This window comes from Geotrypetes seraphini, chromosome 5 (assembly GCF_902459505.1).
Source record: "Geotrypetes seraphini chromosome 5, aGeoSer1.1, whole genome shotgun sequence".
NCBI classification, from domain to species: domain Eukaryota; kingdom Metazoa; phylum Chordata; class Amphibia; order Gymnophiona; family Dermophiidae; genus Geotrypetes; species Geotrypetes seraphini.
Window position 1 is genome coordinate 104,001,594 of NC_047088.1, and position 15,510 is coordinate 104,017,103.

At 43.9% G+C, this 15,510-nt stretch overlaps 1 protein-coding gene across 2 annotated transcripts in view; it reads right to left on the bottom strand.

Moving 5' to 3' along the window:
• The window catches only part of LOC117361202 (microfibril-associated glycoprotein 4-like), a 153,689-nt gene that overhangs the window by 15,858 nt on the left and 122,321 nt on the right, over positions 1 to 15,510 (bottom strand). For both annotated transcript variants that reach the window (XM_033946224.1, XM_033946225.1), the window contains exon 3: positions 13,646 to 13,742. In XM_033946224.1, coding sequence (XP_033802115.1) covers positions 13,646 to 13,742 — 97 coding nt within the window. The remainder of the gene's footprint in view (positions 1 to 13,645; positions 13,743 to 15,510) is intronic.

Consider the following 15,510-nt stretch of genomic DNA (forward strand, 5'->3'; position numbering starts at 1 on the left):
GTTTTGGTGTAGATAAAAGCTCTGGACTGCTGGGGAGTTTGTTTCTTTAAGCAGAACTGTACAAACATTCTTAGATTAAGTACAAGCAACTGAGGCCTAGATGCACTAAAGAGGATCGGTAAGACCATGTGGGTCTGCTCCGATCTGATTTTTGGCCGATTCAAAAAGAACTATTGATGCACTAAAAAGTTTGCATGCAAATGATTCACTTGGAGGTTCGTCGAATCCCTGACTCTGCCATCCGATTGATCACGGTGAGAGCTACTGTCACACATGCGCAGAGCTGGCAGGGCAAGCCTGAACAGCTGAGAGGCAGGGGAAGCCCCAAAGCAGCCTCCTGCCACTCAGCTGTTCAGGGCAGGAAATCTTTTTTGAGGGGCACAGATGCTGTGCGTGTTACACACACAATATCTACCCCATTAAAAAAAAAGCTTCCCCTCCCCATCGATGACATCCCTCCCCATCGACCCTCAAAGAATGTGGCACTGGGAATCTCTACACCCCCCCCCCCCCCGCACTAGCAAAAATCGGCAGGACAGATGTCCATTCCCTCCTGCCATTTGCTCCTCCCCCTGCGTGAGAAAAAATGGCAATATCCCCTCCCCTGAAAAAAGGCAAGAGCGATGCCCACTCCCTCCTGCCACTGGAGGTCCCATGAACCTCCCCTCCCTCCTCCCCTTGTACCTTTCAAAGAAGTTGGAGCAGGAGAGAAGCTTAGTCCTTCCCCTTAGAGGCCCACCAGTCCAAAATGGCAGGTCTTCCCTTTCCCGGTGCATCATGTGATGAATGGAGAGGGGCCTAAGGTCCTCATTGGCTCAGATGACTAAGGCCCCTCTCCTCCCTCTGAATCCCGGGATACAAAGGGGAGGAGTCTAAGTCCCTGATTGGCTTGACTTCAAGGAGTTGAACAGCATCACAGGCTTTATCCTGACTCAAGAAGACACTAAATGCTTGAAATTTTGGAACTCCATTGGTAGATGACTACACCAAAGTGTACGTATTTAGCTATTAGTAAAATATGCTAAATTTCTATTATTTTCCATACTGCGACTTGCCCTCCATGGTGCCTTTTATGTGCTGCACCCATGATATATCAGACTTTTAGTTGTGAGTCTATAAAATACTGAGTCTGCGCCAACGGTTATCACAGATGCACAGATTACACCAATAGAGGTCAATTCTGGTGCATTCTGTGCGGCAAGCAAAAAGAGCTTCCTTTCTCCAATCTTTTGCACTGCACATAGCCGGCAGCTGCCAGACACCAAGGCCCAAGGAGCGAAGAAAAGATTTCTGAGGCCAACTGGGATACAGGAGGGACTTAATGCACAAACAGTCAGTGGCGTACCAAGGGGGGACAGGGGGGGGAGGTCCGCCCTGGGTGCAGCATTAGGGGGGGGGGGTGCACAGCCAGCCAGGTCCGGAAAATTCCTGGGCTGTAACGGCGATGGCACTCAGCAGCATCGGCACCCTCTCCCTGGCAACGGCACTCAGCTGCATTGGCACCCCCCTCCGCGACAGCACTCAAGTTCGGCCTCCTCCCGGCATCAACAGAACTTCAGATCGGCAACAGGTGCTTAGTCAAAAGCTTCCCCTGACTCAGCTTCCTGTTTCTGCCCAGGCAGTTCATTCAGAGGGAAGCTTTTGACTGAGCACCTGTAGCCGATCTGAAATTCTGTTGATGCCGGGAGGAGGAGGCTGAACTTGAGTGCTGTTTCGGGGCGGGGGGCGCTGATGCCACTGAGTGCCGTCGCAGAGGGGGGGCCTTGCCGATCTTGTTGCCAAAATTGGAAAGGTGAGGAAGGGAGCAAGATGGGCCTGTGGTGGATGGAGAGATTGAGAGAAAGGGACAGATGATAGAAGTGGAGAGAGAGAAGAGGGCAGATGATGGAAGTGGGGGAAAGAGAGAAAAGGGGCAGATGATGGAAGTGGATAGAGAAGAAGGCAGATGATGGAAGTGGGGGGAAGAGAGAGAAGGAGCAGATTATGGAAGTGGGGAAAAGGGGGAGAGAGAAGAGGGTAGATGATGGAAGTGGGGGGAAAGAGAGAGAAGGGGCAGATGATGGAAGAGGGGAGAAGAGGGAAGATGATGGAAGTCCAGAGAGAGAAGAGGGCAGATGATGGAAGTAGGGGGAAGAGAGAGAAGGGGCAGATGATGGAAGTGGGGAGAAGGGGCAGATGATGGAAGTGGGGAAAGAGAAGAGGGCAGATGATGGAAGTGGGAGAGAGAGAGAAGGGGCAGATGATGGGAGAAAAGGGGGAGAGAGAAGAGGGCAGATGATGGAAGTGGGGGGAAAGAGAGAGAAGGGGCAGATGATGGAAGTGGGGATAAGGGGCAGATGATAGAAGTGGGGAGAGAGAAGAGGGCAGATGATGGAAGTGGGGAGAAGGGAGAGCACATACTGGATGGAAGGAGGGATAAAGAAAAAGGACATACGCTGGATGGGGAAGAAGATAGAGTTAGTGAGATAGTGGAGGGGTGAAGGAAATGGGTGGCATGCTGTGGGTAGACATAGTGAAAAGAGGGAATTTGAGGACTGCATAGTCAGAATGAATTTAATTTAGACGGACACAGAAAATAAAGAAGGAAGACCAGAGAAGGAAAGGGAAGAGAGAGATGCCAGAGAATGGGGAAGGAGACAGAGATATCAGATCTGAGCGGAGGAAATGAGAAGAGAGAGATGCTAAAAACCACAGGGGGAGGGAAAGAAAGATGAAAGGAGAAAGATGCCAGACCATGAGGGAACAGAGGGAAGATGATAGATGCCAGACCAAAGGGGGGGGTGTCTAGAGGATAGATGGCAGGGGGGAGACAGACAGTTTTTGGATGGGCAGACAGTGGATGGAACGGGCAGATGCTGGATTGAAGAGACAGGGCAGACACTGGAAGGAAAAGAGTGAAAAGAAGATAAAAGCAGAAACCAGAGACAACAAAAGGTAGAAAAAAATAATTTTATTTTTATTTTGTCATTAGAATATAACAGATTTGAAATATGTATCCTGCCAGAGACATAACTGGGGACTGCAAAGCCCAGGCAGTGCTTCTTTAGCTTCCAGTGGCTTAGGGTTCTCTCGGACCAGGGGGCATTCCCCTAACACTATTCCTATCATGTGTGACTGCAGTATTCTGTTAGCATGATATTTCTGTGTAGCATTCTATAATAATTTGGCTTGTTCAGTTTTCTTGATAGTAGAGGGGATATATGTGAAGGAGAGGGGAGACAGGGGTTTTGTTGGTCCTTGCTCTGTATATTTATATTTATAAAATGACAATTGTACAGAATATTGTTTCTTTTTATACATTAATAGAATATATTCAATATAAAAGCATAACTGAGACTTATGCGGATGGGATCAGATGGTTTGCGGAGACTGAGCTTGCGGAGATGGGGCAGTCTTAGTAGTTTGCCAGTCCACAAAATAATTATTTTATTTCTGCCGGTCCATGGGTGTAAAAAGGTTGAAAAACACTGCTTTAGAGCAGTCGGCAGCTGCACTGAGGTGCAGAAAGGTCCCCCGATGATTCATCTGCCGGCTTTGCTCTGGAAGAAGTAAGTTATGTCGGAGGGGGTGGACCCGGCAGATGCAGTCATCGTGGGTCCTTGCCGCAACTCCCTGCATCTGCCGGGTCAACCCCCTCCGACGTAACTTACTTCTACCGGAGCAAAGCCTGGAGTCATCGCAGGACCTTCCAGCACGTGGCTGCCATCTCTGCTCCAAAGCTAGTACGTCAGAGTGGGGTGGACCGGCAGCTACAGTCATCACGAGAAAGGGGCAGGACTGCTGGAATGAAAGAGTGGTTCAGGGTGAGAAAGGGGGCTGGGTGGAATGGAAGGGTGGTGCTGATGGAAGGGTGGTGCTGATGGAAAATTCAATGCCCGACAACATGATACACGACCTACTCCTACTGGAACGCTGGTCTAGGACCTGGTAACTCAGCTTCAATGCCAAAAAATGCAAAGTTATGCACCTGGGCAGCCAAAATCCATGCAAAACTTATACCCTTAATGGCGAGATCCTAACAAGAACGGTAGGAGAACGAGACTTAGGGGTGATTATCAGTGAGGACATGAAGGCTGCCAATCAAGGGGAGCAAGCTTCATCCAAGGCAAGACAGATCATAGGTTGCATACGCAGGGGTTTAGTCAGCCGTAAGCCTGAAGTCATTATGCCATTGTATAGATCCATGGTGAGGCCCCACCTGGAATACTGTATGCAATTCTGGAGGCTGCATTATCGCAAGGATGTGCTGAGACTGGAGTCGGTCCAGAGAATGGCCACCAGGATGGCCTCGGGACTCAAGGATCTCCTGTACGAAGAACAGCTAGATAAATTATAGCTATACTCACTCGAGGAGCGCAAAGAGAGGGGAGACATGATTGAGATGTTCAAGTATCTCACGGGCCGCATCGAAGCGGAGGAAGATATCTTCTTTTTCAAGGGTCCTATGGCAACAAGAGGGCATCCGTGGAAAATCAGGGGCAGGAAACTGCGCGGCAACACCAGGAAATTCTTTTTCACTGAAAGAGTGGTTGATCGCTGGAATAGTCTTCCACTTCAGGTGATTGAGGCCAGCAGCGTGCCTGATTTTAAGACCAAATGGGATCAACACGTGGGATCTATTCACAGGGTAAAGATAGGGGAGGATCATTAGGGTGAGCAGACTGGATGGGCCGTGGCCCTTATCTGCCATCTATTTCTATGTTTCTATGTTACAGGAAAAGGGGAGAGAGACATAAGGGGGAAGGATACTGGATGGAATTGGATTGGAGGGAAAGAAAGGGGGCAGATGCTGATTGAAGAGGGGTGGATGGAGAGAGGGCAGACATTGGATGGTAGTGTGGCGGGTAGAGGGGGAGCCTATGCTGGATGGAAGTGCAGATGGGAGAGATAAGGGAGCAAATGCAGGAAGGAAATGGGAGAAGAGAAAGAGGGGAGCAGACGATGGAAGTGGACAGAGAGGAGAAGGTACTAGATGGAAGGGGTAGAGAAAGAGGACGCATGATGGAAGGAGGGGATAAATAAAAGGAGGGCACATGATGGGGAAAAGGATTGAGTTAGGGAAATACTGGAGGGGGTGAGGGAAAGAGGTGGCAAGCTGTAGGTAGACAGTAAAAAAGGAATTTGATGAGAAGGTAGTAAGAACGTAATCTAGATGGATGCAGAAAATAAATTGAAAAGGAAAATGAGGGAAGAAAGGGATTGCAGAAGAGAGGTGTGGGAGAGGGAAGGAGAGGAGAGAGATGCTAGACCAATGGGGGTGAAAGGAGAGATGGAAGGGGGAGGCATACAGTTTCTGGAAGGGGTATGGAAGGAAAGATGCCATATAGGGACAGAGAGATGGCAGACAGTGGATGGAAGGAAGAGAGTAACAAGAAGATGAGGAAAGCAGAAACCAGAGAAGACAAAGGTAGAACAAAAATTTTCTATTTATTTATTGCTTTAGGAGACATGTGTCACTGTTTCTGTGGTGTTGCATTGTATGCAGAGTCCAGCTTCTTGCTGGTTCAATTTAACCTTTGTCTATGTATTTCTATTTTATCCCCCCTTTTACAAAACTGTGGAGCGTTTTTTAGCACCAGCCGTGGTGGTAGCAGCTCTGATGCTCAGAATTCTATGAGCGTCAGAGCTGTTACCACCGTGGCTACACTACAGTATTGTAAAAGGGGGAGGGGTTAGTTTGTGATGACATATTCCATACTAGGCGAAGGTGTTTTTTGTGTTCTGTGTGTTCGAAAGACATGGTTTTCTGTTAGGATTGACGGTGTAGGATTGATCTGTACTAGTCTGGCTTGTTTAGTTTTACAATGGGTGTACTGATGTTGTACTGCTCACTGCAGTATGTAAGATGCTGCCTTTTCCTAGGTACTCATGTGTGACTTGTGGCTTGTTACTAAAAATCATATTTTTCGTACAGATAGTGGGGGGTGCCAAAAAATGATGGGCCCTGGGTGTCACATATGCTAGATACGCCACTGCAGACAGTGCAGGTGCACCAGTGTTCTGCTGCCTTAGTCTGAAGTTGGGTCAAAATAAAATAATGCTCTCTGTCCTAAGATTAAGAGCAACTGAAAGGAGAATATATCATGAAGTTCCTCCCAATTGCTTGTTCCCTGGGAATGAGAAAAGAAAAAGCTATGGATTGGCTGCCAGGTTCTCAAGGAATAAACTCCAATGGAATGTATGCTGTGGATTTAAGATAAGTAGAGGATTTTTTGAAGGGGAGGGGCAGGTTTGACAATTTGTATCTTGTGCTCTGCAAGTGTTACTGACACCTCTGGGGCTGTTTGCTATATGTGGGAGACAGAGGTACTGAACCTGACTATGGTCAAAAAAGAGAGCTAGTTTCCCTGGCTTGGTTTTGAAATAAAGCCTGCTATTTTGGTGCTTGGTTGGTGTTTTCAAATGCCCTTGATGCTTCAGATCTGTTACAGCTGGAGAACCGTTTAATGTTGTTTCCACATGGTTATCAACTCAATGGTTGGTCCACTCTACTCAGTATTTTATAGACTCAGAACAGAGAGTCTGATATATCATGGGCTCAGCACAAGAAAGGATGGGTTTGCATGGAATGCAATTATAGCTTGCTACGACCCTGACTGCACACAGCAGGCAACCATTTAGGTATGGGGCAGGGCAAGGGGTGGGGCCTTGTGTCCTCTTTTTTTTTTTTTGCTTCAAAAATACAGTAACCCTAGACAAAGGGGGCCTCAGTGTGTATGGTCCCTGGAAAGAGAAAGCTTGTTAACTGTCTACTTTGTGAAAGACAAATATTGCTGGAAGTTGGAAGCCTATTCAAGGGGAGAAGGCTATGCCTGGGAGAGAAAGGTGATCCTAGTGTACACAATCCCTAGGTTGCTGGAAGGACCTGGGGGAAAGTGGGAACCCCGTGAGAATAGAAGGTGGATAATATGCTTATTGTCAAGCTGTCCGTATGAGCAATATATCATGTATTATAAGAAGTAACAAGTTACTCCAGTTGAAGTTGGTGAATAAAGTTCATTTAACTACTTGAAAAGAAGTGTTGTCGCAGATCTGTCTGGAAGGGTGCTTAGAGGGCATTGGTGGGTTCATCCCCACCACTAGCCATCTGATGACAGAAAATGTTTCTAAAATGATCCCCTTTAGGCATACTTTAATCTGCATGCAGTATGGGCAGTTTTATAAGTGTTTTAACAATTTTATACACTACTGGATCACTATTCAGCCAGCGGCAATCAACAAGTATTTATTTTTTTAAATGCTAAATGCCACCACCGTCAAAATTAGACCTGGATATTCAATGTTGGACCATGTTCAGCATTGGTATTGAATAGGTGGCATTTTGTGGACCACAGGAAGTTATCCAGGCATAGCTGTTTTTCAGTGCCATACCATGATAGCTTAACTGCACAAATCTATAACTGCTTTTATGTGATTCTGTCTGCCTAGATAAGCTGTCTGAATATGGCATTGAATTTCAGGTGTATCTGAATAGGTGCCAGCTCTTGTGACTCTGCCCCTGAACTGCTCCAGCACTATCTGGATATTGCCATGGCAATACTCAAGGACACTATCCAGGTAACTGCCACTGAATATTCTTTCCTGGCCTGCTGACTACCATTTAACGTACCATGTTAACCCCTTAATTCCATATGAGGATTTGCTGGAAGGTTCTCAGCCCAACCAACAAAGTTGGGGCAGTCTCCATCAAAGACTATACACTTACTTCCTCTTTTACAAAGCCGCGCTAGCGGCCCTGAAGCCCACAGAGATTTAAAGGGCTTCGGGGCTGTTGCCGCACGGCAGCCGCTAACGTGACTTTGTAGAAGAGGGAGTTAGTCCAGCGATTTTCCACAGCACTTTGTCTGTTCCGTCAGAAAAATATGGAATGAAAAAAGTTGAAAATCGCTGGACTAAGAGCCTGATTCTGGAAGCTCCTACTGTATGTCATTCACCAGCAGGTGTTGCATCCAGAATCACATTTTTTTTTAAACATAGGTATCTTAAATGTAGGCCAGCATTTTAAAGACCTGCATTTAAGGCATTGGTCTTAAACCTATAGATGCCTAATACCACTTCTAGTACACACTGCGCCCATGCTGGACTTAGACATTCCAATATACCTCCATAGGTGAGACAGGTGCCTAAAAATGGTGCCTGCTTTAAAAAAAAAAAAAAGTCCTAAGTATATAGCTTTCAATGGAGACTGCCCCAACCTTGTTGGTTGGACTGAGAATTTTTCAGTAGCCCCTCGTATAGAATTAGGTCATGAGCCCAATTTGCTCTGCAATTGAATTGAATTTTGAGTCAATTGGCACCAATAATTGGGCACTATTGAATAATTTTTGGTGCTTATTGGAATATACTCACAAATCTTTATAGAGGGCATTCTATAAAGATGCTTACATGTGTATCTGAAAAGAGGGCATGGGAGGGGAGGGGCATGGAGGGGTCAAGGTCTTTCTAGAATTTGCGCACAGTTTTATAGAATAAGGCAGATCGGCATCTAATTTAGGCATGAGGAACTACACCAGGCTTTAGTTGGTGTAAATCCTCTTGCCCAAAATTGAGCGTAGATCCCAGCACTTCATGCTGTTCTACAAATAGCTTCCAACTAGGAGCACTGTTTTAAGAATAGCGCGCAGCATTCATTTTCTTGGCGTTGATATATAGAATCTAGCCCTAAATGACTTTAAATCGGGCCATTAAAGACTGCTTCCTCAATATACTACTGTTAGAGCAGGGGTGTCAAACTTAATCACATAAGTGGCCGAAATCTTAAAAAAAGGCTAAGTTGTGGGCCAAAGGGGTCCTTTTATTAAGGTACGCTAACCAATTTAGCACACACTAAATGCGCACCTTAATAAAAGTTTCAAGTTTCAAGTTTAATAATGCATTTGATTAATCGCTTATTAAAATTACTAAGCGATGTACAAAAATCAATAAAAAGCAATAAAACGAAACTAACAATATACATATTATACATACATGAGTCGGGAGGAGAAAAGGTAAAAAGTTACAATTTTTAAGTTTTTATAGAAATAATGGAAAATACAAAAGGAGGGGAAGTTTAAAACCATAGCATTATAAAAAAAAACAAATCCAAGAAGCGTATAAATTTCAGTTATTAAAGGCGTCTTTGAATAAATAAGTCTTTAATAATTTTTTAAATGTAGAAATATCTTTTTCAATTCTTATATAATGTGGTAGGGCGTTCCACCATTGAGGTCCCATAACGGTGAACATGTCCGATCTACGTGTTCCAATAATTTTTAAAGAAGGAACAGTAAGTAAATTTTGTCCAGATGAGCGTAGTGGTCGTTGTGTAGTATGTGGGATTAAATATCTAGATATAAATAAAGGTTCGTTTGTTAATAGTGATTTAAAGTTGAGTAATATAATTTTGTATGTAATCCTATGACTTATTGGAAGCCAGTGAGCGTCTATTAGCAAAGGTGTGACGTGGTCATATTTTTTTGCGTTAAATATTAATTTAATGGCTGTATTTTGTATTAGTTGTAATCTCCTTTTTTCTTTCTGTGTGATATTGAGAAGAAGAGCGTTACAGTAGTCAAGTGTAGATATTATTAATGAATGAATAAGTATCTTGATTGATGTTAAGCTGAGAAATTTGGCAATTGAGCGAATCATTCTTAATTTATAGTAACACTTTTTTACTGTAATAGAGATATGTTCATGATAGTCCAATTTATCATCTATTGTTACTCCCAAGATTTTAACAGAAGAGACTAAGTTAAGTGGGATATTGTTAAGGAGAAAAGGATTTGACAAAGTTAGATCTTTCTTCCAGGAAAATAACATTGATTTGGTTTTAGTTATGTTGAGTGCTAGTTTATTTGCATTAAACCAGTTTTGTACTGTTTCTAATTTATGGTTAATGGAAATGATATCAGTGTTATCTTCTGGATCTAAAGGATGAATAAGTTGAATATCATCTGCATAGGAATATGGAATGAAGCCAATGGACTGGCAAATGACTAATAACGGAGAGAGAAAAATATTGAACAGCAAAGGTGACAGTATAGATCCTTGTGGAATACCAAATGAGGAGGAATAAGATGTGGATTCTTCATTGTTAAACCTGACTAAGGATTTACGGTTTTCTAAATATGAGGTGAACCAGGAAAGAACGTTCTCTGTTATACCTATTTCTTCTAATCTATTTAAGAGTAAGTTGTGATCGATGGTGTCAAATGCTGTGGAGATATCTAAAGAGAAAAGAATAACAGATTTATGGTGGTCTAAGAAGTATTGAATGTTTGTTGTTAAAACCTATTAAAGAATACTCTGTACAATGAAATTTTCGGAATCCTGTTTGGGGAAGGTCAAGTGCATTTGTGTTTTCAATAAAATCAGAAAGTTGGTTAAAAACCAATTTTTCTGTTAATTTCGCTAAAAAAGGTAAATTAGCTATCGGGCGATAATTGGATAGTTCGTTAATGCTAATTTTATGGTTTTTAAGTCTTAGTAGAAGTGTAGAGTTACAACCTCTCCAACCCCACACCGGCTCTGTGATGCAAACAAAATAAATAAAAAAGACAAAGCTGTGCTGTTTCTGAAACACCAGTATCAGGATTGTTAACTGAGTTCAGATAAGTGCATTATTTAATATTGCATAATTATTCACTTAATTTGGGGTAAATGATGAAAAAACGTGTGCTTAACTAATGGTGGGAGCACATGAAATATGTCATGTTTATTTAAAATGATACCTCTAATGATTTTATATTGAATATTTATATATAATTTTGTTTTGATTTTTGCCTGACCAAATGATAACTTCCTAAGAATGCCAGCCCCAAAATATCTTTCCTCAGCTGCGGTCCTGTATGTCAGAGGAGGGGTGGGACCACGCCAGAGGGAACATGCAGCTGAGGCTACAGCAGCCTGCTAGGATCACTACTGCCGACCAGCGATCCTCTGCAGGCTGTGTGAACCTACAGATGATGCGGTGCTTGTACCGGCGGGCCAGCTTTAGGGGAAATTAGAAATTGTCTGGCAGGCCAAATTTCAGTACCCCACGGGCCATATTTGGCCCACAGGCCAGAGTTTGACATGTCTGTGTTAGAGCAATCTTTATGTCTGTATTTTACTATATGTTTTCCTTAGGGGGCCTAATCCTCAAGTAGCCTCTTTCCAGGTCTACACTTCTAGTGCTCTTCGAAGCAGTCCGGTCTCTAGAATAAGCTCTGTATCCTATTTGTTGTCATGACTAGTCTGTCTTCAAACAATTGTGATTGTCAATTTGTAACCTGTTCTGAGCTTCTGGGAGAATGGGATAGAAATAGAAATAAATAAATAAATCTATATTGTTTTCTGTATGAAAATAACTTTTGGAATTATCCTCTTTATGCTTCTGACACCACCCCTTTGACAGTAGAGGGACTGTCAGTATACCGTGTTTCCCCAAAAATAAAACAGTGTCATATATTAATTTTAGGCTCAAAAACCGCACCATTATTATTTTCAGGTATTATTTTCAGGGTATGTACTAGTGCTACCTGATTCATGATTTGAATCGATTCACCGATTCACTTCGGGTGAATCAATGCGAATCGATTCAAAACAAAAAAAAAAACGGCCTCCCGATTCGCTTATTGACTCTCTTCCCCTCGCCCCCTAAAGCATGAGCAGTAGCGCTGCCTCTTGCTGGCCAGCCGCTGCCACTCCTGCTTTAGAGGGTGAGGGGGAAGGTCAAGTGTAGGAAGCCTGAGAGGAGAGCTGAGGGGAAGGAGGCAAGGGTTGAAGAGCCAATAGGACTAGGCTATAAAGGAGTGAAAAAGTACTGAATGAAGGATGGGAATGAGAAAGGAGACAGGAAGAGAAATATAGGGTTGGAAAGAGGATAAAGAGTATTTGGAGAGAGGGATGGAGTGAGCAGAGAAAAAGGTCTGGTGGAAGAAAGGGAAAGAAAGAGAACAGTGCAGAGGAGAAGTAGAGAAGCAAGAAAGGGAAAAGAATTAAATAATAGAATGGGTACATGCGGGCAGGGCCTGGTGGGGTAGCCTGGGCAGGGGGGTGCAGGCTTTCAAGGGGGTGGGACAGGCCTTCAGGGATGGTGGCACAGGCCTTCAGGGGTGGGGGGCAGGCCTTCAGGGGGGGCCCTGGTGTAGAAGTACACAGAGGGAGGAAGGGAGGGGAGTTCAAAGAGACGTGCCTATACCGGACTTTGGGGGGAAGAAATAATGGGTCTAAAAACAGAGGAGTGGGAGAGAGATGGTAGACAATGGGATTTAGGGAGGGAAGGAACAGAAAGGGAGAGAAATTGGACACAAGGTTTGGTGTGGAGGGGGAATAGAGATACTGGATAGGAGGGTAGTTGGGAAGAGAAAGGGAGAGATGGTGGACCCTGGGGTGGTGGGGAAGGAGGGAGAGATGCTGGATGAAAGGGTAGTTGAGAAAAGGTGGATCTGTGGATGGAGACGAAAATAAGGAAAGATGCCAGACTTCCGGGGAAGGGAAGGGAAACGGAAGGGGAGGACAGAGATGGCAGATGGATGGTTAACATGGAGAAAGAAGAAAGAAGGAGACCCTGGCAAGCAAGTTATCAGAAGACAACTAGAGCCTGGGACCGACAAGATTTGAATAATGACCAGACAACAAAAGTTAGAAAATCTAATTTTTATTTTCTGTTTTGTGATTACAATATGTCAGATTTGAAACTTGTATCCTGCCAGAGCTGGTGTTAGACTGCAAACGTGAGCTAGGATTTAACAGAGAGAAATGTCCTTTTTGGGTTTTTTTAATTTTGTTTAGACCACAGCGCCAGTGTGGTTAGGAGAAGGCAAAGGGGGTGAAGAAGCTATAAAATAAACCCACCAGGATGTTTGAAAAAAACACCCAATTGGGCAGGAAAATCGAATCGAATTGAATCGAAAAATCGATTCAATGGGCTGAATCAAATCAAATTGAATTTTTTTCCCCTGAATCGGGCAGCACTAGTATGTACATGATCATCTCTCCCTTCCTCTCCTTCACCCCAATTCTTCCTCTTTCCTTTTTCTCCCCCACATGTGCAGCATTTTTCCTCCATTCCCTCCCATCCCTCGTGCAGCAGGACCCTTGTCATCAGTAATGCGGCAGAGTGAATTCATGGGCGGACAAGCCCGAAGCAGCCTGTTTAGAGTGCTGCCGGCCTGATGCTGCTTAGGGAGGTATGTACTAGGGATCGCTCGTGGTTGGTGGGGTTCAGATGGGAGGGAGGGAAGATGGGGGTTTGGTTGTAAGGCTGGTGCTTGGGAGGGGGACAGTGCTCACTCAAGGGTTCTGCTGCACAAGGGATGAGAGGGAGGGAAGGGGAACTGCCAGTGAATCCCAGGACTAGGGCTTATTTTTGGGGTAGGGCTTATATTAAGACCTACCCTGAAAATCCTACTAGGACTTATTTATGGGGAAACACGGTATTTAGTCTGTTTTAGAGAAGAGCTTGCAAAGCAAGTGACTAGAGAAGGTGCAGCGATGTTATTGTGGATAAGTAAATCAAGATACACGGCGACAAAGCGACTTATTCCAAATTCACACAGAAACTTAAAAGTGAGAAGCAGTGTCAAGTATAAGAAGCAAAAAAAAAAAACAGAGATAACGTGATTTCTAGGATCTGACACACAGTAACAGAAATGGAATAGGTATTAAAATATTTCTTTACCTGTATTATTAAATAAGGATTTTCTCTCCTTCTTATAGTTTTGTGGAGCCTCTGAAGAGCTCCAGGGCTGCCAAAGCAGCAGCAGAAGGAGAAGAATCTGGGAGGGAGTAGATTGAATTTAACATGAAATATCAGAGGGACAAGGGAATTTCTCATATGCCCTGCTCCCCATTTAGCCTTTTTTTTCTGACACTTAGTCCAAGTTTATTTAAAAATTTCTATCCCGCACTAGGGAAAAATGTCAGAGTAGCTTACAATCTAAGACATAGTAAAATATAATACAATGTACAGAATAGCCTTACATATATTAATAACATAATAAAACAACACAATGTACAAAACCTATACAAAATACACAAAATTAGGGTTTAAGGGTGAAAAATTAGGGTTTAAGGGTGAAATTTCACCGGTTAGTGCTGCTGAAAATGACTGGTTGGCACCATCAGACCAGGATAGAGTAGGCAATGGCATAGGAGAAAGGAATGAGGACCCTTCCCTACCCAATGCCTAGTTACGCTTGGCAACAGGTACATGGTCTATACCAGGGTTGTCCATAGTTGATCCTCAAAGACCGCAATCAAGACATGTTTACAGGATTTCCGCAATGACTAAAAGGCTTAGTGTGTATATTTATAGAGGTTAATGATTTAAATAAATATGCTGGACTCTCAGAAACAATCTAATTCTGTATGTAACCTCATAGCTAATCTATTTTATCATAACTCCAGCAGTGTAGTGTTACTCCTTGACTACAGTTCATGTATTGTAGCTTGTGTACTGTACCATCATTACTGAAGTTAATGTTCATATGTCCATCAAAGCTGCTCATATAAACCACTCTGAATTGACTTCATAGTCATTAGTTAGCAGTATAAAAGCTTTAAATAAACAATAAGATCTATTTGCATGCACTGCTTCCATTGTATGCAAATAGATCTCATGCATATTCATTTGGGAAATCCTGAAAACCCAACCTGGTGAAGGCCGAGGTTGGACACCCCTGGTCTATACCTACTGATGAGGTTCTCTGCCTCTGTACTCCCATGCGCCCTCATCCAATAAGGATACAGTTACTCACCCCCTCCACACATCTATACTTCATCACATTCTTACCTGTTCATATCTTTTCCCAAAGCAGCAAAGCAGGCCTGATGTTGCCATTGAAAGCAGCAGCAGTGAAGGAGTTAGTAAGTACAGGACAGTATGCTGAGGTGTGATTGCAATTCTTACAGTGTCTCACCTAACCACCTATCTTCTAGTGCAGAGGTGTCAAACTCAATCGCATAAGGGGCTGAAATCTGCAAAAAAGGCTAAGTCACGGGCCAATTTTTTTGGTGAGATACTTAGGGGTCCTTTTATTAAGGTATGCTAACCGATTCAGCACGCACTAAATGCACACCTTAATAAAAGTACCCCTTAGTCTTAGTAGAAGTATAGGGTTACAACCTCTCCAACCCCACGCCAGCTCTGTGAAGTAAACAAAATAAATTAAAAAACTTTTCCTCTCTCTTTTAGGTCCTAGTTCACGCTCACTGTCTAACACCAGCTCTCCTTCTTTCTTCCCTTTTTTTTCTGGATTCTGAGGGATGGATTGAGCAGTGCCGGGCTCATTTCTCCTTCTGCTTGCCCCATGCAGCAGTGTGTGTATATGAGAGCTTCCCAGCACTAGGGATCAGAAGGGCAGTGGAAGATATTTCTGTGTCTGCTTGGGACCTTGTCTCTGCAGGTTCATGCCGCATCATCTGTAGGTTCACGCAGCCTGCAGAAGATCGCTGGTCAGCGATCCTAGCAGGCCGCTGTAACCTCAGCTGCATGTTCCCTCTGGCGCAGTCCCACCCGTGGTCCCATATGTCAGAGGAGGGGTG